This window comes from Phyllostomus discolor, chromosome 8 (genome assembly GCF_004126475.2).
Source record: "Phyllostomus discolor isolate MPI-MPIP mPhyDis1 chromosome 8, mPhyDis1.pri.v3, whole genome shotgun sequence".
In the NCBI taxonomy this organism is placed as follows: domain Eukaryota; kingdom Metazoa; phylum Chordata; class Mammalia; order Chiroptera; family Phyllostomidae; genus Phyllostomus; species Phyllostomus discolor.
In genome coordinates this window covers 17,777,460-17,801,219 of record NC_040910.2, presented here as the reverse complement: position 1 = coordinate 17,801,219, position 23,760 = coordinate 17,777,460, and the positions used below count along the sequence as shown (strand labels likewise).

The following is a 23,760-nucleotide window of genomic DNA, read 5'->3' as shown; positions in this document are numbered from 1 at the left end:
GTGATTCCAAAAGGTGAGCACCGGTCCCTGAGCGGAGGAGAAGTCCTGTATCTGGTATTCGTGATTCAATAAATCATGTGCGCACAGGGGTTGATGTGGGTCTATGGAGTCGTGCTTGTTTATTGCAGTGCTCATTTTAAAAATTCAGTGAAGATGAAATTTTTGTCTATTTTTCAATTACCAAATGAAGATGAAAATTTTTTAAAATTTTGAATCATTAAACATTTTCCTAATTTAAAACTACTCAAGACAATGATCAGTTATTTACATTTTCTTAACAAATATATGTGGGTATTTGGAGTGCAAGTATAACAAGTAACTATCCAATTAATTGAAAACTTTACAGAGTACCCAAAAGCGTGTCTCCTGGCCAGCATGGCTCGGTTGGTTGGAGTGTCATCCTTTAAACCGCAGGGTCACAGGTTTGAGTCCTGGTCAGGGCACGCGCCTAGGTTCCCGGTTCAGTCCCCGGTCAGGACGAGTGCAAGAGGCAACCAGTCAATGTTTCTCTCTCACATCCATGTTGCCCTCCTTCTCTCTCTCCCCTTCCCTCCCACGCTTTCTAAAATTAACGGGCATGTCCTTGGGTGAGGATTAAAAACAAAAGAGTATTCAACAGCCCTGACTTTTTTTTATTAATTAAGTTCAATTTCAATTAATGTTAGAGCGTTGTAAAATTTTCTTTAAAGGAAACTGGTGGTAAGAGTTCACATAAAATAGAGATTATGATGAGAAATGGATTTTTAAACTTGCCGTCAGCTGAAACCTTTTTTCCTCCATCCCATACAGCGATCTGTACGGGTCACCAGTTTCTCTGCGATCAGTGCCGTTGGCTTTTAGTACTGTGCGGACACCACACTGATAGCAAAGGCCTCCTTGGGATGGGGACAGAAAAGGGACTAAAGGAGAAAAACAAACTCCTGCGAACGGTGATCTCAGTAGCAGACCAGTCTCCCTACGGTTTCTTAACAAAACACACTGCTGGGGACTTAACTGGGGTCCGTAACTACACATCCTTATTTTTCCCCAAACAACTCTCATCCTACAGAGAGATTAAGTCGCATGTAACTCTCTGAGTTCCTGATGGCACTTGGAAGAGTCTAGAAAGATGTGTTCTAATGAGTAGTCCTTAATATCATTTCTTTATACATTTGTTCTGAGTCTTTGGGAGGGCCCATGGGACCTGGGGTGCAGCCACACTGCGCCTTTCTCCCCTGACACTGTGGCCACCGGTCACTGGCCACCAGCCGGGAGGCGCGCTGTGGCCAGCCAGCATCATCCTGCTCCCCTCCCCTTCACCGCACCCCTGACGTTCTCTCCCAGAGAAAGGCTTTCATCCAGCCTCCCCTCAACCGGAAGGTAAGAAATACGCTTGAGGACTTTACTGTTTGCTTGTTTGCTCTGAGTACTTTTCAAAATATTGGTTGATTATGGAAAAGAATCCCAAGGTAGAAACCTAAAGTGAGAATTTTTAAGACTCCAATCATGGTTACTATTTACCTGCTTACATCTCTCAGATTAACTTCTATGTGCTTATTTCACACTATTTAGCTATTATAATTATTAGACTTTTGATGAGGAACTTAGTCAACTAGACAACTTTCCTTATGTGAGTATTTCTGTCCCAAGACTGAAAAAGTACACTATTATATGTATAAAGTTTACAGCTCTGTTTGAAATTTAATTAGTGCCCTGGAATTTTGTACCTGTTAAGAGGTAGCCCACAGCTAACGCAGTCTATAAAAGCAAGTTACACGTCTGGGTTCTGTGGCTTTTAACAATACAAAACTCCCTCCTTGCGAGAAATGGAGAGAGAATACCATAGGTACTGTACAGAGGCAGGCAAAAGTGGGCTTACAGTTGTGAGTGCACAAAACACAGAGTTAATAAAGCTATTGTAAAAGTCATAACCTGCATGTCCTTCCCCATACAAACAACTGTGAACCTACTTTTGCCCACCCCTGTACAGTAACTTTCTTCAGAATCACAGTGAGTTCCAGCAATTGATGGGCTCTCGGTTTTCCATACCTGCTATGTGTGGTGAACACACTTCTGAGTTAATCTCTTACAAACAAGCTGCCTGCCCTCTGAAAGGTGATTTAAACATCCCACAACTTTTACTTATGTAAGATCTATTCTACTGACCCATATCCAAATATGGACTCAGTTAAAGATTGGGGGTACTGGAATGTGAAGATTTCCTTGAATCAATTACTAAGCATTCCAAGCTCCGGTTAAAAAAGATTTATGCATTTATCAGGCTATGCCATGAAGCAGCTGGTCTGTGAGATGAATGTGGCTATGAAACGTGTTTTGAGTTCAGTATGTTAATGTCTCTTTTTCGACCTCAGGGAGACAAAACTGGAGTCATCATAACACCTGATTCTTGAACCACTCTCCCCACTTTCATTTTGTTATTTTACTATATGATAGCATCTGTAAACCTATCACTAAAACAAAAGCTAAGAACCTGACAAAAATGCTCACCTTCCATATGGTAAGCTCAGTTCAGTGTATGTATGCAAATTTCATACTATGTTAGCTTCCCCAGCGTGTGTGATCCTTTACAGAAAGCACAGTATAAGCCTCACAGCAGAAATATGCTTTCAGTTAAAAATACTCGTATTGTCAACACTTCTAGAAAGTACTGGGCCTATGGAGCCCAGGGAGGGGAGGAAGGGGAGAAGAGAAGAGTACAATTGCATCTGTGGGCATTTTCAGATTACCAACAAACTCGAGCCTCTTTCTTTCAATAATAAAATATTTCCCAAATTTAGCTGGAAAATAATGGAAAATAAACGCCAGGAGGCGATGCGCCCCCTCGATCACTTGGTGCTGCCACTACACACGACAGGTGCCATGCGGTCTTCGGACAACTGGTTCTCCGGTGAGCAAGGGGGGCCGAAGCACCTGTGAGTTGTGAAGCATTTCATTCTGCACAGAGCACAGGGGTACAAGCCAGATACAGTCACGGAAATGGAGCAAAGGAAACAGAAATGTGGCAAAAGACAACAGAAACCCAGCAGAGTGACAAAGCCACAAGCACCATGGCTCACCTGGGGATCTGGCTGTAGAGTAGGCACTGGGGTAGTGGCCACCCCTCTTTACTGTGCACATTCAGTACACACAGGGGAGGAGGAGGAGGAGGAGACAGGAAGGAGAGCAGTTATTCAGCAGGTCTAAACGTGCACACAAACAGAAGGGTGAAATACCCGGCCTGGGGGCAGTGGGTGGGTGCTGACCGGGAAGCAGTGGGAAGGAGAATGGGCCCCAAACACAGTATCTTATAAAAAGTGTGATGCTTGAGACCGTTTTTATGGATCCTACTTTCACATGTGCTCGATTTCCCACATGTAAAATCCGGGTTTTTCACAATCTTTTTCTTAATGGGAAATAATATCCACAAAGTTGTTCATAATTAAACTAGAAACAAAGCTGGTAGGAGTGGTATGTCAAGATGTTTATGGATGTTTTTATATTTTTCAAATGTCAAAATGGTCAAATCATGACAAATCCACAGGACCCAAGAGAAACTGAATTATAGTTAAGTTTGACTCTTAAATAAGTGAAGTACTTCTTTCCAGGAATAATCGTTGCTACTATTAAATTGCTTGATGAAGGAAAAGCCTGTGGAAATCTATTGAGTAAATAACATTATGTTAGGTGTGTGTGTAAGTTTTAAACAAATAAGAGAATATTCACAACCACATTGTACAAAAATTAAAATGCAGTACAGTGGTCAATATGTGAGGCATTTCCACGTTAAATATCAGAAGAATTAAGATAATCAGATCGTTCTCAAAAAAGTGTCAGAACAAAATGAGTTAGTTTCTTAGAAGACTTATAACGCTGAAAAACAGACTTCAATTTTTGGTTTAAAAAAAATCACATCATCTGCACACTGTTCTGCAACCTGGCTGCACACACGAGCCGTGGAAAGGCTGCAAATCCACAATAATTACAGGAAACGAAAGGAGGATGGTGTGTTCCTCCTGTGACCACCATTCCTTTTCCATGAACTACCTGAGGCTGGCGATTTGCTGCGTCGAGAGAACCCAGGGCTTTTGGATCCAGAATACTTAGCTGGGGAGCGAGAGTAAGACGACTTCAGGACACGACATTCTAGAAAGGAAGGACAGTGCGTTAAGTAGATCTGGGTTTCACACTAGCACAAGGAAGGAAGGAAGAGCACGTGCAGAATTAGCGGACTGCCTAGAACCATTGCCTGGTCATTTTCTGTCACTGCCCCTAAAGCACACCTGAGGCTACACAACTGGCACCTCACCTCACTGTTCCAGGTGGATGCGGACACCCCAGTGTCCTAACTGGATGTACACACATATCCTAAACATGTGTAACCTTTTAAAGACGGTAGCACTGATAGGCAAAGGCTATACTTTCGTTATTCTTCCCAAATCTTTATCACATGTGGAAGGGTATGCCGGGCTCTAATTTATGAACCCCTTACTATCTTATGTCTGGCTTTCCAAATTGTGGAGCACAAAAACCTAGGAAACTAAGCGGTACCTTTGGTCTTCCCATAAATAGCCAAACAGCATTTAGAGTATCAGAACTAATTACAGCTAAGATAAGCACTTCTAATCTGAATAATTAAGAACATGGCTTTTGTAAAGTCTTCGCAGATTTTGGATGAACTGCGGATTTGACTTTGTCAACTAGGGGACCTTGCTGAGGCTCAGAACCTCAGGGTTTCCCCTGTGAAAACGGAAAAAGAATAAAGTCTGCTTCATAGGCTTGTTTTAAGGCTTAATTTACATTAAAATACTTCAATTTATGGAGGAAGATTAAAATGTGGATTGGTTTTAGTGTATGCCCCCAGGGTAAATAAATTAACATGTGAAGTACACTAATCAGGAAAATACACAGCAAGGAAGGACAGTTAGCATTTGAAAGACTCTAATCAGAACCCCACACAGAGGGGGGCCGGTATTATGGGGGTTACTGAGTATTCCACTGTTGAAAGCCGTGGTGTGTGGTGAAATGTCTCAAAGGCACTGCCACTGCTCTGTGAGAGTGGAACAGCTAAACCTATGCAGCGAGTACTTGAACTTCAGACCTGCAGCCCCGGGTGAGGGACCTGAGACAGTTGATACTAGGTGAACTGAGTTTAATGGCTCTTTAATGCAAGATGTCTCCAGGAACCTAAAAGGACTGAGTGAGAGTCGGGACTTTGTCAAGATTACAAGTTAAATGACTAACTTAAAATGTTGCCTCCTACGTGTAGTACCTGTGGCAGAATTAAGTCTGAGACCTGCTTTCATTGTAAGATTTTATGAATAATAATAACATTAACAACAGCCACAGCATGTACTTGTAACTATGTACACTTGTGCTTAATGTATATTAACTTGTTTAATATTCACAGAATCTTAGGAAAAGGCCACTATTATTAGCCCCCGTTTGCAGATGGTTAAGGAGTTGGCGATTGAGAGGGAAGCAAGCAGCAGCTCTCGCCTGTCTCTGAGGAGTCCTTCTGCAACCAACTGCCAATGACCTGACTAGCTTAGGCAGGGTCACAACATACATGTAAACTGAGTACACAGTCAGTGCTCAATAAATGTTTCGTCACTGTTGTGATCCAAATTAACTTTATAATGTAGAACGTATCACTGAATTTCAGTGTCTCAACTTTCAAAATGACCAAGATTGACATCAAAGAAATACTATGAAATGGACTTACAGTGAAGCCGAGAAATATGTAAAATACAGGTGATACACAAATGCCTGTTTCAGTCAACCTTAACCATTCATGAGAATCAGGGATAATAACATCACACAGATAGTACACAAGACACCACCTGCAATTCTTTAAGGACTTTCCAGTGATGTTACCAGTTTAAAGCAGAACCAGTCCAACAGACTGCAGGACAGTGCAGACACACTCAGAGAAACTTGGCAGCAGTGAAAAACAAAAAGAGTAGGTCAATGAACCCCGAGTGCAATGTAGGTAAATTACTCCAAGGCTGCTGATTTTGTGTCATGGGAAAGAATTACACAGGAAAGTTGGTGCCACAGAATGGACCCTCTTGAATTTTTAAAAGTCAACGTGTCATGGTATTTACGAGTATTCAGCAATGTGTTTCTCTAATTCTGGACTGTCAGAATCACAACAACTGGAAGGGGTCTACCTTCAGTCTGATTTTGAAAAAAACTAACTTTCTTTATTAGGAAATTAATGAGTAAGATTGGATTTTTAATATCCCTATTCTCTGTGAGATGTTGTATCTGTATGATTTTACCCCATTAAAGAGGAAATTGACTTTATCAGTGAAAACGATCACTATTACTGTAATAGGTTTAAATTCATTCAAGACAACAGAGTAGAGCAATATTCCCAGAAACAATAACATTTGAAATTACCAGGGTTATTGCTAAATAGTTGAAAACTCCATATATTGGCACGATGAAGAGAAAAAGATTATTCTACCCATTAGTGAAAATTGCCTTATTTTTCTGCATATATAAACGATGCATGTTATTGCATTTTTAAAGTTGCAAACAAAGTAATAAGGTAAAAAAAAGAATGGACATAATCACTATCAACGCTTTTGTTGTTACCCTTTCGTGTATCTCTTTCGGGACATGGAAAATGTACAACTGTAGTTGTCCATACAATTAAGGTGGCACGGCCAGCCTGCACTCTGAAAGAGGGCAGGACATGCATTGCTGAAGCAAAACAATGCAGTAAAAAAAGGGAACAAAATCGATAAAAAGTGAGTGCTACTTAACTACTGAACCAGGGTTTTGTTTTTTAACTTCCATTTTGTCCTCTAGTCCCATTAATTCAGAAAGACTACAGTCAATGCCATCGATTTTCAAAGATGACGCCCCAGCCTCCGTTTCCGGGTTCCAGAGACGGCCTTACCGCTGTGATCCAGGACAAAGTCGTCTTGGGCGTAACGGAATTTTTCAGGTCCACATGCAATAAAAACATCGTCATCACCAAAAAAGTCTTGCAGGCAAGTAACCTTAAAAAAAAATCACATCCAAGACATAAATTAGAAACATTAAAAATGAAATTAAAAGTAATATTAAGTACATTTTTAAGCCTCACCCATAACATGGAGCTGGCATGAAAAAGTTGTTTAATACCACATTTCTGAGCATTTTACTCTTCACAGAACACTTTCACAGAGTGCCCCCTGACCTCACGACAACGGAAGGGGGTGCGCATGGCCGGCACTGACCTTCCTGGTGTGCCCGTGAAGTCAAGGGCATGCCCAACAAGGGAAAGCATGTTTTCCAGGTTTCTGGTTAATGGGCAGCAACGCTAGGTGGATGGTGTCTCTGCCGTCAGTTTAGTGCCAAACTCTGTGTTCACTGTGGTTCTTCCTAGAAATAAATGCCTACCTGTTCACTTAAAGGAAGCACCTGGGGCTTCTCTCTGGCATGTCCGATTGCTGGCATCACTACTCTTGCGCCTTGGGGTCGTTATTACGTAAAATGAGGGTGACCCAAACACAGCACCGAGATACCTGGAGAGTAAAGGGCTTTGCCACCTCCAGTCTTCACCTCTCCCCTAGCCTCAGGCATCGCCACTCTCACAGGTGTGAAAGTAAGTGGAGGTCGCACTGTCCTACTTAGTCTCTCAAAGGCACCAGGGTGACCGCACAGCACCGAGGGGCTTCTTCCTTTATTGACGGGAAGACGCTCCTTCGCAGGGCACCCGGGATGGACCCACCTCGCCCTCCAGTGCTGCCCCGGCCGTGTCTTCTGCGTACGTCTGCCTCGGCCCCATCAAGACGACGCTGGGTCCCCTACCTGGACTGTGTTGCTGGTGGTTCTTTTTTGTTAAACAACTTTATTGATATAATGCACATACCATATAATACACTCATTTAAAGTTTACAATGTGATGATTTTGAGTATATTTACAGTTCTGGAACCATCACCACAACTTATTTTAGTGCATTCTCACCACCTAAAAAGCAATCCCATGTCCATTAGCAGTCACTTCCCATGCCTCCCTCTCTTCATCCCCGGCACCCATAAAACACTTTCTGTCCATGGATTTCCCTGCCCTGCACATGTTGCATTAATCAAGCCATACAATAGACAGCATTTTGCAACTGGCTTCTCTCACTTAGCATGTTTACAAGTTCACCTATGTTGTCGCACATATCAGTACTTCATTCCTTTCTACGGATGAATAAGTAAATAGTCAGTTAAAGGGACACATACATTTTGTTTATCCAGTCCTCAGTTTACGAACATTTGGGACTACCTATTTCATTTTTCCTAGCAGTGGCTCCAAATAGCTGATACTTTTAAAAGAGAGACATCTGATAAAATGCCCAAGCATCCCATAAAAGAAGATATTCAATACATATAGAATATTTCTTATATTTAGACACTTAAATACTTCTATCTTAAAAAAACATACTTCTTGTTCTTTAACTCTGGTGGTCTGTTTGTTCCTTTTTATCATAAAATTTTACAGAAATTTAACTTTGAGTTATGGGCCATGTCACTAAATCTGACTCAGAAAAAATATCAGTACCATGAATAATGTCTCAAAGTCATTCTCAGCAAGGGTAAGGAAAAGGGTATCAGCTTAGTAGACCTACTGTTTGCTTCTAACTCCTTCTTCCACACAAGAAGCTCTTCGGGGATAATGGATGTTACGTGGCTTACAGAAGATAGCTACACAAATGAGGGGGAAGTAATATTTCTGCTAAAGTACAAAATTAAAGCAACCAGCAGGATCTAATGGGGAAACATCCAACTGAGAAATAATGTATCTCTGTGAGCATCTCTAAGCTCTCCAGATGAATGTGGGCCACTAACAACAGTAATTTTTCTGTCCTTCAGTAGACAGATTAATTGGGTCAGGGGGAAAAGGTGGCAGCCATAATTTCAGTGCTCACTGGCAACAGATTGCCACACTCACTTTGCTTTTCCTTTCCCTGTTCAGTCTCTGTTAAAGGATACAGAAAATGATACAAAGGCTTGAGGTCTAATAAAAACACTATGCACATACTAGGAGCATAATAAACCCTTTCCTAAAAGGGGGGGGTAGAGGACACAGAAGGGTCCTCCTCCCTAGACACTACATTCTGAACCAGGGGAGGTCTCCGCTTCCTGACCCACTGGCGCTCTTTGGAAATCTTGTACTTCTTTCCCTTTCCAGAGTTATAAAGGAGGTGATGGTAAAGCAGGTTGGATTTCTCTAAGAGCTCTTCTTCCTACACAATTCTGAAGCCAATTTTAGTTTCTAAGAAAAGCTTACATATTTATGTTTTAGGAGACTTCTTTTGGAAAAGTGGAGTGTATACTTCTGAGAAAGGGGAAAAAAAGAAACACTATTTCAAGTGGGTAAATAGCAATGTCTGTTTGGGATTTATTTCTGTTCAAGTTCAGCATTAAATGTCCTCCAAGGAATCTTCAACAATATCTCCACACCCTCCAAACCCAGGTGTTCCTGCAAAACTCTGTAATTTGTCCAGCGTAGACACCATCATTGAGGTAACTGCCAGGTTCTGCGCCCGGACGCTGACCGGACTGAGCTGCACACACAGGTGATCCCTGTCTAGCTCACCACTATAACTCGAAGCAGAGTGCATGGCACCTAGCACACAGGGTTTGTTCAATACATTTCTGTTGAATTAAAAAAATGCTTCGAGTCCACTTCCTCTAGGTAGCCCTCTCCAGAGGCTGCATCTACACTCTTTCTGTGAATTCCTATGAACCCACTGCCATGTAAGGCAGTCCTTGCTCTAAGGTTCATACTGCTGGTTTTCTATGCCAGGACAATCTATGAACTCCTTCAACAAGCTGGTCAAATCCTATGGCACCTTTAGAAGTTATTCAGCAAATACTTGATCAAATTCTCGCTCAAGATACCTTAAAAATACTTCCTAAAAATTCATCTTAGATCATGTAAACCTTTTGGGGAATTAAACTTCTTTCATCATTATTTCAGGGTGATTTGAGAAAAAAATTACCTGTGAAATCTACTACTAGAATGTTTTATAGAGAGGATTCAAAGCAACGTGATTTGCTTTTCAATCTTCCATTTGGTGCTATTCGGGGACTCGAGGTTGCATTAAATAACAGGCTCCTGAGATACTTTCCAACTGTGTTTTGTGGAAAACTTCTAAGACCTGATCAACATGCAAAAGAAACATCATTGGACCTCAGTGAGAGACTAGTTCAAACTGGCATCAGCTTATCTAAATACAGTCAGGGTCAAAATCTTAAAACCCTTGAAACGTCTATCTCACAGAACAAAGGCCACATTTTATAGAAAAAATAATGTGATAGATATCAAGAATGCAAAGCACACCTTGGAATTTTTTTATGGATTTCCTTTCACGTTAACTGTGTGTGTCTGTGTGAGAGAGAATGGAGACTGACGGAGAACAAAAGTGCACACACCCTACTGAAATTAAACGCTTTCACTACTCAGCTATAAAGAGTGATCTCTACTGAAGAACGGTTAAACAAATAAAAAAATCTTTTTCCTATTTTCTAGCTCACTTCTAAAGAGGATTTGAATGAGCTCGGAAAGGGAGTCCTGTTCATTGGCTTATATTTGAAACTAAAATTATTGTATCGGCTTTTGACGGACCTGCATTGATATCCTTACGGTTTCTTCCTAAGAAATGGTCACATTATAAGTCATAAACTGTCAAAACGGAACTGCTCTTAATTCTGAAGCCCTCCAAAGGCTTTTCTACAATATATAATTTTTCTATCATGTAAGTAGAAGTACAGTGTTTTAAGATGTAAAGAAAACCCAGATGACAAGTTTAACGGACAATCAAGGATAGGCCTAATAGCTGCTGAGCCATTATCTATCTGTTGCTAGCAGGGGACACTTTAAAAAAACAGACTGCCCTTGTACATACTTGAAAGCTAGAAACTCAGCACACTGACTTCCCCATAACTGACATTACCCCAGACACCTACCACTACCTCCTTCTTTTTTTAACCAGTTCCATCTCTAGAATGTAAGATCTGCTTAAACAGGGAAACCATATCTGAAATAAAGAAAAGGTTAAGTCATCTGGTTCTTCCAAACTGCTAGAAACAACAACCCAAAAAACAAATTCACAGACCAGTAAGCAGGGGCTGAGATCCTCTCCCCATTTCTTTGCCCTGTCCCCAGAATACAATTAGCATAAATAGCCTGCTTTGTTCCCAGTAAATGTTGGCGGGCCTACAGTAAGGGTAGGATCCCTTTCTGCAGCAAAAAGAAAGCTGCTTAGAATAGCAATGTTTTTCAGCTTCCTGTAAAACCATTCAGCCAGGCACTTGCCAACCATCTGGTTGCCATGGCAACAGAACTGAAGCTAAAAGATGACAGTACTTACAGTAAAAGGCTTCTTAATTGCATCCACAGACCACTCCCTACATTTGGTTTGCTTCTATCAAAAAATACTGTATCTAGCCTTCCTTCACCCACTGTAGCCTCCTCACAAGGACTATTCAGTAATCAAGACCGATCAGAATTGTGAGAGCAAAGATCTGGTTTCAGGAAATAACCTCTATCAACAGGAGGAAAGATCTTGACAAAGCCATGGATATTCAGCCACCAAATATGTTCTGGGAGCAGACATAACGGTCACTCTCTCTACAAAGGAAGTGATTTCTATGTTGACCTGCTGACTGCCCCCACCGAGAGCCCTGGGCTGCATTCCAAAGTTCCAAATCCACTCTCGGGCTTCCCATCAAGGGAGGGAGGCTGGGGCGAGATTGTGGAAATCAGGGGAAGCAGCCAGGAAACCTATTAAGCCAACCACCATGAAAGTCCCTCTAATTCTGAAGAGTCCAGAGCTAACGTTGGCAAACGTGAGCCAATGCTCCCTGGGACTCGGTCATCTTCGAGTAACGAGAAGAAAATCCTAAGGGTTACGAAGAAGGCTCCTGACAACCGAAGTAAACGGCAACAATTTTCTAACCCATGTTTTTATTTCCAACAGGAAGGGAAAGGGAGCCAGCATGGAATGCCTAACTGTGCATTGTACGCCGTGAGTCTTGTCTACACAGCATTCACTTAGCCCTCCAAACAACCCTGTGCAGCTGGCCACACGGTTCCCATTTTACACCGAAAGAAACAAAGGCTCGAAGAGGTTGAGGAACCAGCCAGCGAGGGGCAGCTGAGACCTGCACTCGGCCTGTCTGACTCGGACCTCAGTCTTCATACTTGACCACACACAGTCTCCCAAAGGAAGAAAACAGGGTGATTCACAATCTACAAAAAAACAACGTAAGACACAGCTTATTGAGATAACTCAGAGAAGTTTCTATACTTGTCGAAAACCCAAATAACCAGACCATTTTTCCATATCTTACTTTTATGAAGTAGATGAATGACAAGTATGTAAGCTTATAGCTAGATTTTTTTTTTTAAGGATCAACTTCTAAGTAATGTCATAAGGTCAGTACAAGTTCAGCCCAGTCTCCCATACTTTCAGGAATACTTAGTATGTTCTGAAACTGATATCTGCAAACAAATTGGCTAACTCTTCTAAAAACAAATGAAAAGCACAAGTTAGAATCCCATGGTTTTAGAACACGACTCCATTTGCTGTCAAACTAGAAATTTTAAGAGTATAAATATGTATTAATATTATAACCTGTAAGAATTTTAACATACAGGCAAAACCTCCAACACCTTCCAGAAATATAGTCTCTGCAGACACAAACCCATCACTAGACTGGTGTACGCTCTAGCCACCAGTTTAGCATATGGTGCGTGCATCCGAGGAGCTGAGAGCCTTCCCTGGAACAGAGACTGAGCAGCATTAGTGAAGATGGCAAGAGGAAACCAGCTAATTCTGCACGTGCTCTGGAACACACCAACCACTCAGCACTATCATCACAGCCATGTTACTATGATCTAATACAGTAGTAGGAGCATTTAGGTTTATAGGAAAATCACCCCTATATTAAAAAAAATCATGTCCTCTTTTCATGTTTCTTTCATCTTAGTAAAGTTTTTTTCCCTCTTCCCTTGCCATTGTGCTCTGAACTTTGACCTCTTCTATCAAAAAAAAAAAAAAAAAATCACCCCTATTACCCTTTAAGCAGCCCCTCTGCCCACTTCTACTTTTCTGCACTTGACATTTGGTGGGCTGAAGGAGAGAGATTTTAGCCTGGAGAATTAAATGTAACTCAAGAGTAAACTGGGTGAGGGCTGGAGACTTTGGGAGGACAGGAAATAAACTGTAGGGCCCAAATTTCACTAATGACAGTTCCCTCTGTGTTTCCTAGTTTTCAGTCAAGTAGGCTAGATTTGAGTCCAAAAATAAATGGGGGTTAGTTCTGTGCTGCAGAAAACAGATGATTTTGATTTCTCTAGCTGCATCTATTTTCACGTGACAAGAAATCAAAACTTTCCTTTTCAAACCAATATAAATCCTACATGCAAAGCAAGGAGAGAAAGTCTTCCCGGGGCAGTGTTCTTTGCAGATGAAGGTCTCACCTCTACAGTCAAAGAAATCCTCTGAGTAAACTGCGTGCCTGCGGCTGGCCAGGAGCGGAGAGCATGCCATCCATTCGAAGTATTCACGGCAAACGTTTGAAAATGAAATTGAGATTGGCTGAGGCAGAGACCACAGTTAGATTTTTCTGGCGAAAAGGCACCTGTTCCTGAAACAGCCCAAACTTGCTGCCCTAACCTATGCCTAACTGGTTTGCAAGTTGTTAGAATAAGTACTTAGTGTAAAAGAATTCAGAGCAAGATAGCTTACCACTCTGAAAAACGCAAACCATACCCATAGAAGGGCCATGTCTATTGACTGTGTATCTCTACTTCCATTTATGTGGAACTTTAGAAGGAAGGCAGAAAAATCTTTCCTTGGTTGCCTTTTCAGGCAATTTGTATACTCAAGTAATTTAGAATCAAAGTACAGCAAATAATGCTCAGTCCCCAGAATTAACTAATATTATTTTATCATGTTTGCCTCAGATCCCTTTAATATATGGAAACAAAACCTTACAAATTAAAATCTGTGTTGATCCTGGTTCCCAGCCCCGTTCTCCCTCTCACCTGAGTACCTACCTGCCTGTCCGCCTCCTCCGCCAACCCAGGAAAATACTGTCAGGTGTCTCAGTGGGTCCTTGCAAGCCACGTCTTTAGACCTTTGTTACTGATGACTATATCCACAGGCAACCAGGAATATTGTTTAGTATGTTATGAAAATTTTATGTAAGTTCTACTACACTAACTACATCATCCTCAAATTTACTCTTTTCACTCAGTCTTGATTTTGAAACCTTACCAGGTCTTCGTTTTTCTTACTAACCACCACCCCCCCGCCCCTTTTTTAGTTCACTAATCCATTCCTAAAGTTTTTGTTTTTAAAAGATGATCATTTTACCGTTTAACATGATTACTTTGATGAATTGCAAAGATAAATTCTACATACCCTCAACACTTCCAAATTCTTTCAGATACATGTGACTTCCTCAGGATGTTCATTTTAGCTTCTATAGTGTAACCAGTACAGTGACTAAGTTCCCAGGTGGGAGGAAAATGTGTGAGGCAACTCATCCTTTGCTCACAGACTTCCCTTCCCGATAGCAGACAGGGATGTGCAGCAAATGCTTGACATTTAGGTCTGCAGATCTTAGGCATCACTGTGATTCCCAAGAACTGGGTTTTTTTTTTTTTTTTTTGACCTAAAAAATGTATAAACTCTGGAAGAAATTTTAAATTACTAAAACTTAAAATTATTCATGATAGAGCTATATGTGGTCTTTCAGGAAAAAAGTCTGCAAGGTGACTTAAAATCACTAATTCATAGAAACAGTCCCTTTCTACAGACAGGGCAAAGGAAGATAAAACAAGACCGCGTACCAGATTTATTCTGTACTGTAACACAGGGCAGGTTCTAAAGGCGCAGGAAGCTTCTGTTTCACAGGGAATGCATAAAAGCAATCCCTCCCTGAAGGATTCCACGAGCCGGGAACTACTGATGAACTGCATGCAGGCAGGATTTCTTATCTTTTTCTAGCATCCAGAGACATGATATTCTTTCAAAGAAACATCTATTTATTTATTTTTTTTCTTTTTGCAAATCTCCAGGGGTGTCAATTAGACTGGGACCAGCGAGTAAGGGAAGTTGTCTGTAAGCATTTATCATCAAGTTATATGTCTTGCTCGGCGAGCCAGCCGTCTTAAATAACCATCCCCTCCCTGGGGCCACAAGTCTGGGCAAGAATGCTACTCATGTCAGAAACTCATGTCAGGAGATTAGATTTGAATGGAAAAGCAAAGGGAACGTGGGCTCTCTTCTCCAGCTGGGATTGATTATTCCCTTCCCAACAAGGAGGCTGTTATTCAGCCTGAAAAGAGGAGCCTCTTTCCTCCTTGGCTATTTGCCAATCCGTCGTGGCACCTGAATGACCTAGAAAATACCCAGCCTCGCCATGGCTTTAAGGCCTCTGAGCCTCTCTCTGGGAGGAGGTTTTGGTACATTATTTCTCCGTCAGTATGAACAGAAGCTACCCTTGGATTCCTGCAGCGTGGTAAGGTACCTTGAGAACCTAGACAGGTGGATACGGCCAGATAGAATATCAAGATGGGGGCTGAGGTAGGCCAGTGTGAGCCTGTAGCAGCCAAGGAGGATGGGGAAAGCATTCAGCGCCCAGGGACTGTGCCTCTCTCCCTTCTGTGCTCAGCAATACGCCTGAGTGTGGACACTCAGGGAATATTTATTGAATGAATGAGTGGATGAGTAGCGGCACACAGGCAGAGGCCTCTGGGTTCAGCTGCTCACAGCATTCGACTCCTAGCAGGGTGCAGGAGGCGCTTCTGCTGCCAGCAGATGCATGGAAATGGCTACAGAGAGCCAGAGGGCACGGGCAGAAACAGATGTAAGGAGAGGAGGAAGGCGTGACTGTGTGGTGGTAAGGACTAAAACACTAAGGATTGAAGCAGGATCCCAAATGCAAGCAAATGTTATTACCACCAGAAACTCCACCCACCTATCTTCTACCACAACGGCAGGCTCGTCTCTAGCAAGTTCAACAACATGAAAGGAATGCTCCCAGCGTACAGGAAGGACACGGATAAACAGGACCCCGTGCGCACCTCTGCATCAGGAGCACCATGGACAGGAAGGAAGTGCAGGGGAACAGGGGAGGGGCTAAGGAGGAAAGGGCTTCTCTGATCCTGAGAGGCAGGACCACACCCTCCTCACTAAAAACATGAAGAAATGCCAAATAGGATCACGGCAGTTGTGATATATTCTACGTGTGGTGCAGCAAATTATGTGCATGCGCCTAATTCACAATGATATGAATTCATTAGCAATTTTTTAAAGACCAGCTCTGAAACCTTCACAAATGCAAGGCTTGGGCCGAATGGCCCACGAACTCCACACCGCTGGCTGGTGACCAGCCCTGGCAGGGGACCAAGGACGAGCTTCAGTCTGGTGGAGGACAGCCCTGCCTTTGAGGCAGCACCCATGTCTCACGGGTGCTGCCTCAGTCTGGCTGCCCGGAGCCCCCACCCCCCACCCCAGGAACCCCATCTCTTTCCCCTCCAGCTACAGAAGGACGGGCTCACAGACCAAGAAATGAGTCCCACCCGTCACATCCCATTTCCGGATGACAGTCGCTGCTTCTGTTCAGCGAGGGGTGGTGTCTTCGGTTCTTGTCCTTAACATTACTAGGAACATCACCTCGGGTAACTCTCTTTGGCTGGAATCCTCCTGGGCCACGTAATCTCACCAACATAGCAACTGGATGAACAAAGCTTGTGATGTATTTAAGTGCCATTTTCACTTAATAAAAAAAAATTATTTTATGGTTTATTCAGAAATATGGTGTTCTGAAATAAGTATACTATTTTAAAAATTCGGGTCCTCCTTCTAAGATGAAGCAGTTGCCATAAAACAAATAAGAACCAAGGGGGGTGGGGAGATGGATGAAAAAGGTGCCAGTTATAAAACTGGCCACAGGATGTAAAGTACAGCATAAGGAACACAGTCAAAATGTCACAATGAATACGTGTGGTGCCAGACGGGCACCGGGCCTATCCGGGGGTCACTTCACACCGTATATAAATGTCTAATCACTACGCTGTCCACTTGAAACTAATATAATATGGCATGTCAACTATAATTTTCACATAAATTTTTCGAAGTGGCTCACAGTGGCATGAATTTCCAAAGGCAGTCCCAGCTTCTGAGAAACACAGCCAGCTGGTCTGGGTGTGGCCGGCAGGCACAGGTTGAAAGAAGTGGACAGGACCAGGTTATAAAAAGAGAGGCAGTGTCTCCTCATTCTTCACGGGTTAGGGAGACCCCCTTGGGAGTATTAACGCCAATGAGCAACTGCACAACTGCTGTGTGAAGAGGTCGACGGGGGAAGAGACCCCAACACTCGCAGGCCAGGCCAGAGAGGAGGCGGCTGGCTGCTCAGAGGGGGTGGTGCTGAGCACAACAAAAGGGCTGGTAGGAAGGACGTCCTGAAACTGGCTGTGTGGGCGGGCACACGCATCCGGGCCTCTGAGGGCGTCCCTGGCGTCCGGGCAAGGAGGGAAGCACTTTTATCTGGGCGGCGGTGACCCTGAGTCCCAGGGCTCATTTCCTGGGCATCGCTGGAGCGCAGTGTTTGAGGACTTACTGCTTTCAAGTCCTGTTTTGTTACACCCGCCCCTCTTTTGCCCTCAGTACAGTGGGATTAATAATGCTGCAAGATTCATAACCCCTTCCACTTCAGCAGAGTTCAGCAGTCCTTCCCCCTTAAATCACCAACATCGTGGTGGGATAAATAATTTGAATACACTCTCATCACTGCCAGGAGTTGCACGGGTAACACCCCCGTCCTTTCCTTTTGTTTGAATTGGCTGGGCTGCTTTTCCTCGCCCGACCTCATCCAGGGCAGTGCTCCCACTGACACTCACGCCATTTCCCTCAGTGCCAGGGTCTGATGGCAGCTGACGGTTTCCCAGGTCAAGGTTTTTCATGCTGCCGGAGAGGACAATGCCAGTCTTGCTGCACTGCTACAGAAATAGGTCAAGCTCCATTTCTCTCTCTCAGTTCTGCTGCCAAAAGTGTAGGCTTTTCCTTCTAGGGGAGAAAAAAACACCCACATCCTTGGGCACACTTCTCTCCCCCATGGGGGTGGGGGGAGGCTGCTGGGGCTTCCTCACACGATGCTCAGGAAGAGCTCGTCTTTTTGCTTGTTGTGTTATGCTTCCCAGACACTGAGATACCACACTAGGCCACAACAAAGGAGGAACCGAGGACAGGGCATCACACACCACAAAGATTCTTAATGTCCCGAAGTCCATGGTCATCTTGTTGAGTTGCTTGGATTTTCCATCCTGCACTACCCGGAGGATGAAGGGCAGGAGAGTGGAAGCCACCAGGTCTGTTTCACCCGGTGGCTTGGATTCACCCACTGACTCACCTTTCCCTCCCTCCCTCCCTCACACCTGCACAGGCTTACACTCTTCACTCCTGGCAAAAGCTGTGGAAACGCTTCATAACAAAGAAAGAAGAGAACAGGACATTCTTAAGTCCTCAAAAAGTCAGTATAATTCAGGACTATCACTGAATTACTGAAGGTAACGAGAAGGGACCTAGCATTTATGCGATGCTGAACTCCACGCTCACCCCGTTTTACAGATTTGGAAACAGAAGCTTAGAGGAGATGAGCGAATTCTCTAAGGCACCAGTGCAGTGGCAGGGTTAGGAAGGAGCAGGTCCCCTGACTCCTAGGGGCACCTTCTACTTAGCTCCTGTAACAGAAAAAGGAGAGAAGCATACCATAAAGAGATGGAAAAATCAGACACCTTGAATCCAGCGAAGTTTGCTTGTACTGCCAGGCAAAGACAAGAAAATGTAAAGCATCTTTGAAAAAAAAGAGCACTCGCTAAAGTGAGGAGAGCTGGATTCTAATGCCTGAAGTGTCTTTAGTAACCTCAAGAAAGTTATTGACCGTTCTGGTCTCAGTTCTGTCACTTAAAACTAGGGGTCTGGGGTACAGGATCTGTAGATTCCTTCCGGTCACACATGTGTATGTTTGCACGCATATGTTTGCTGAGGTCAGCTTTGTGGTCCTGGCAGCACATTAGACACAATGGGGGTTTAAAAAAAAAAACATGAAGAGAAAGTCCTTTTATCAAAGAACATTTACATTTCTTTCCTATTATCTACTAAGTCAAGCCAGACCTTCAATATGGAACAACAAACAACTCAGACAAACTCTGTTACTGAACACTAACCATGCACAAAACACAACGTTTGGTATTGGAGAAGTGACAAATAAGGGACAAGCTCTTTAAGCAAGGGATAAGATACATGCACGGGAGAAGGGAAAGCATTTAACATTACTGAGCCATATTCAGGATGTGTCACGAGATGGGCTCATTTGCCAGTTAATCTTCTGTTCGGCCCGTCCGAGAGTGGCCTGGAGGGCTCTGAGAAAGCTCCCTCCGGGGAGCAGGGGGCATGGGCAGGACCAGACTAGCCAAAGTGAGAAGTTCAATTCCAACTGTAAAAGAACCGGGGGCAAGAATGGGGCAGGACAAGGGAGGCTGTGGTAAGACTATTTGACATTATTTCCAAGCAGAGATTTAATGCTATAGCCAATGTTTGATTTTCTAGAACATTCCACGATCATTTTTATTTCTGTATTTTGTTCTTGTTTTACCTCCCCCTGTATCCCTCCACCCCCAAGTCTAATCCTCAAACTTTTCAGCCAGCTCAAATTGCATCTACTTATATTCTTCAGAAGATTCAATCCAGTGAGTATCACTATCCTTGGTAACACTGACTTTCTACATCAAACATACTGAATTTTAGTTAGATTAGCTACAATTAATTTTGACCAATTTTCTAATGATCTCTATTCTATATGATACAAGGGCCTTAAGAGGTTCAGACAATACAGGCTTTTGAATCACAGACTTAGAAGTTGCCACTGGTAAATATATAATGATGCTACTTTTAGGAGCCCAAATAAATCAGAAATATGTGCTAAGAACATTGTGAATCTGACCACTATAGGTAGGAGGGTGTAGTTACTAAAACGGAGAAGGTATTTCAGTTACTGATGCTTCAGTTTACGCAGTAATCACACTTACACAAGCAAGCTCTCTTTAGATATCTCCATTATCAAAAGTACTCGATTGGACATGGGTTAACTCTAAATGTGTCGTACGTCAAGGTCTTGCTGTGCAAGTTTTCAGAAAGGAAGTGTCAGAGGCCAAGGTTTGGTCTTGGTTCTGCTTCTAAAGACGATAAAAATGTGACCAGGTAACTTAACCTCTTTAATATTTCAGTTCCAATTTCCTTCTAGGGAAAATAAAGACATCAGAGCAAGTAATCTGTAAAGAACCTTTACACTGGAGTATGCTATTTTTCATTTCCCAAGATCAGAGGGAACACTGTCATCTTCCATAAACCATGCAACTCCTTCTGTCTATATATTTTCCACCCTTTTCCCTTTCTCATTGTTTCTAGTCTAACTTTGAAAAAATTCTGTTTTTTTGTAAACTGGACTGAAGTCAACCTTCCTTGCAATTGTAGTAATCAGGATTTCCTCTCTTCCTCACTCCAAATATCAGCAGGATATTTCTTTAATTTCCTTTTCTTTGAACATTACCTGTATTTAGGGTGGTCAGATAAAAACACAGGACACCTAGTTAAATCTAGATTTCAGATAAGTGACAAATCATTTTTTCAGTATAAGTATATGCTATATAATTTTCCCCCTGAACCTGACAATTCTACCTGCACTGGTCACTGGATATCATTCTTCAGTTCAGTCCTGTGCAAAGATTTTTAGAAACTTTTACGTTGGAAATATCTTGGTAATGTTCCATTTAATGTCAGGTGAGAGGTTTCTCCATAGTTATCAGTCTTAGGTGTGGCTGATCACTCCCTCCATCTAGAGCAGTCAGGGCAGGGGCCTGGGTAGGGCATGCAGGAGCCAGAAGTTTTTGCCTTGAGTCAAAAGCTAAAAACAAAGATAAGAAAAAACTGACCAGCACAAACACAGTGACTTGGAGAGGTGGACCCTCCCACTTCCTCTGTGTAGACCATGCTCTTACTGAGCCCCAGGAAGCTCGTGATAGCTATTAAGCATTACATTCTCCAGCTCAAACCAGATCATCTATCTTTGACCTTCAAAAGCAACATCACCTTGGGAAAGCTGAGATAGCTCTGCCTGGTAATCAGTTCAATAGTCAGAATAAGCTAAAATCTGGAGTTGATCAGCGAGAAATGTGGATTAGCCATTTCTAGAGCACTGACTGATTGCATGACGAACACATGCTGTGCTAAGTGTCATTGCCAACTCGTTACAGAGCTATTAGCCTACGAGTATTAATGGAAGCCATGACAGTCTGAGGGCTGCAATAGCTGCCGCACATACCGAACGATTGATCTTGGTTCCTGTCCTTGTTGACTAATAACCTAATGGTAGCACCACACGGAAATGCAGCCCCCTCTCCCTTTTGGGGGAGGCGACAAGGAGCCAAAAGCTATAATGCCTTTCTAGCTTTTCCACTCAAGTGTTAGATTTGTCTCAGATTAACTTCTGTTACTTCTTCACTGAGGTTTGTTGTGTCATCTGGCTGACATATAACTAGCAGATGGGTGCAAGGGTAGAAGGCAGATACAAACTATTTTCTTCCACAATCTTATAGGGAACCTTCCACAAATATTAAATACATGAAAAGAGTCTCTTTCACAGTGACCTGTGTAGCCACAGAGCATCCGCCCTTCTTAAACCAAGGATGTAACTTGCAAAGGCCCCAAGAGCTCCCTGTCTGCAGGCTTCTGAGATGTTTCTCCCTCTCTCCTCCCCTCCACTCTCCTCCAGTTGAAATAGATCATTTTTGATGTGTTTTTTTTTTTTCCTGGAGACAAGAAATGCACATTGTAAATAGTCTTAACTAACTGATAGCTGTCTGATGAGTGCAATTTATCTCTTGAATATGAAAGAGAATTCCCTCAACCCCACCCCAGTAATGTGCCTCCCAAGAGAATAATGCACCCAGATAGGCTCACTGAGCTACTCTTTAATCAGGGCTATTGTACACGATCCTAGTCATTATTGGGCACTGTCCCGCCCACCATTTATCCCCCTGACAAGGAAGATCTCTGAAAAGGAGACCAGGCTCCCTGCCATCCAGGGGGATCAGAAAAAAAAGTCAGAAAAGCTGCTTTTTGTGGGTTGTCTCCTCATCAGAAAAGGACCAGCCATCAGCCCAGGGAGAGCTCACCTCTTCACGACAGTACACAGGCTGAGTGAGTGAGCTCAGGGGACATGTGATCACGACCTGGGGCCTCTAATTGCAAACTCAGACAAAGTAGGTATTTAGCATACGCACGCATCTGAGGCTGTCATTTGTCACACACAAAAAACAGGAAAATGTTTCCTCCCCATACAAGTCAGAACTTGCTGCCTTCAGAGGTGAAACACCAGGGAAGATACACTCTTCGTTTCACAAGCCACCAAGAAGGCTAGCAACAAGCAGAACACTGGTGAGATTTTAAAGCAAATATTGTATTGGTATGAGCATCTTAACCTCTGCAAGGGTTAGAATCCAGACTAGACATTGGGTGAGCCAATGAAAATGGGTGCAGATAATGCTGTCAGTGTACCCGAAGGGTTCAGGGTGGCCCTCTGTTGGCTCTATACAGGGGACTCACAAGTGTGACATCCTAAGGTTCAACGTTCTCATTTATAGTTTTACAGGTCAGTTCATGTCCTCTCTCCTCCCAGCAACAGCCACTAATCCATCCATAGACTGTCTGCCATGTGTTCACGCTAACACAGCGCACAGCTGCTTAGGGCAACAACTGTGGCTTACGTGCTGCATGTTCACAAGCCATAGTTAGCAACTGGAGCAAACTCCCCAATCTAACCAACTTCATGCGGGAAGACAGATTAAAAAAAAAACAAACCTAAACCCTGGGCAATCCAATCAGCAGCAATTGTATATAAAATGACTGCCTAATTTCAGCAAACATCCTTGGTATTTCTATCAGCTGCTAGGCCCACAGAACCGAAACAGTGCTAAAGCACCTAAAGGCAGGAAAAGATCAGAAGAAACCACAGAATCAACACTCACAGCTCAGTGACCACTCTCATTGAATAAAGACAAAACCCCGTAGCCCAGAGTTGTTAAAAGGTATGTGTTTAAAGACGGAAGTTCCTTCGCAGGAGGTACATTCCATCATCAGAGACAGAACGAATATTCATGCCTTCAGGGAATCTTCCCTGAAGGTTATGAATGAACTTGTGTCAGGATGACTGAACCTATTTCTTGTTTATCAAATTGCAGATGGCCCTGGTTGGTGTGGCTCAGTGGGTTCAGTGCTGGCCTATAAATCCTAAGGTCACCGGTTAGATTCCCAGTCAGGGCACATGCCTGGGTTGCAGGCTGGGTCCCCTGTTGGGGGTGTGTGAGAGGAAGCCAATGGATATTTCTCTTTCACATCTATGTTTCTCTCCTTTCTCCTCTAACAATAAATAAATAAATCTTTTTTAAAAAATCAGAGATTACTCAAGTAAACCGTAACAACTGTTTTCATAAATCAGTGATAAAAATCTTTGAAGGACAACAGTAGGGTCTTACAGACCATCAAGGTAACTTTTGTTTCTGTACGATACTGCAACTCACAATAAATCATAACTACCCAAAGAAACATTTTACGGTTAATCTACACTCGCTATAACAAAATTTCAAGTACTTTTAAACAGTATAGGCCTTTTTCGTTCATCTTCTAACGAACAGCTGTGACTCTGTAGACTATCTGGACTTGC

The 23,760-nt window shown here is 42.9% G+C and overlaps 1 protein-coding gene across 8 annotated transcripts in view; it reads right to left on the bottom strand.

Moving 5' to 3' along the window:
• Positions 1-23,760, bottom strand: part of DCLK2 (doublecortin like kinase 2) — a 129,661-nt gene that overhangs the window by 46,637 nt on the left and 59,264 nt on the right. For 5 of the 8 annotated variants that reach the window (XR_004904585.1, XM_036031872.1, XM_036031875.1 and 2 more), the window contains exons 3-5: positions 6,887-6,989; positions 4,024-4,122; positions 3,057-3,107 (exon numbers count right to left, since the gene is read on the bottom strand). Coding sequence is in view for 7 of the 8 variants with exons in the window: in XM_036031872.1 (XP_035887765.1) it covers positions 3,057-3,107; positions 4,024-4,122; positions 6,887-6,989 (253 nt within the window). In the remaining variant the exon portion in view is untranslated. The remainder of the gene's footprint in view (positions 1-3,056; positions 3,108-4,023; positions 4,123-6,886; positions 6,990-23,760) is intronic. The other 3 variants (XM_036031873.1, XM_028520895.2, XM_036031874.1) reach the window with 2 other exon arrangements.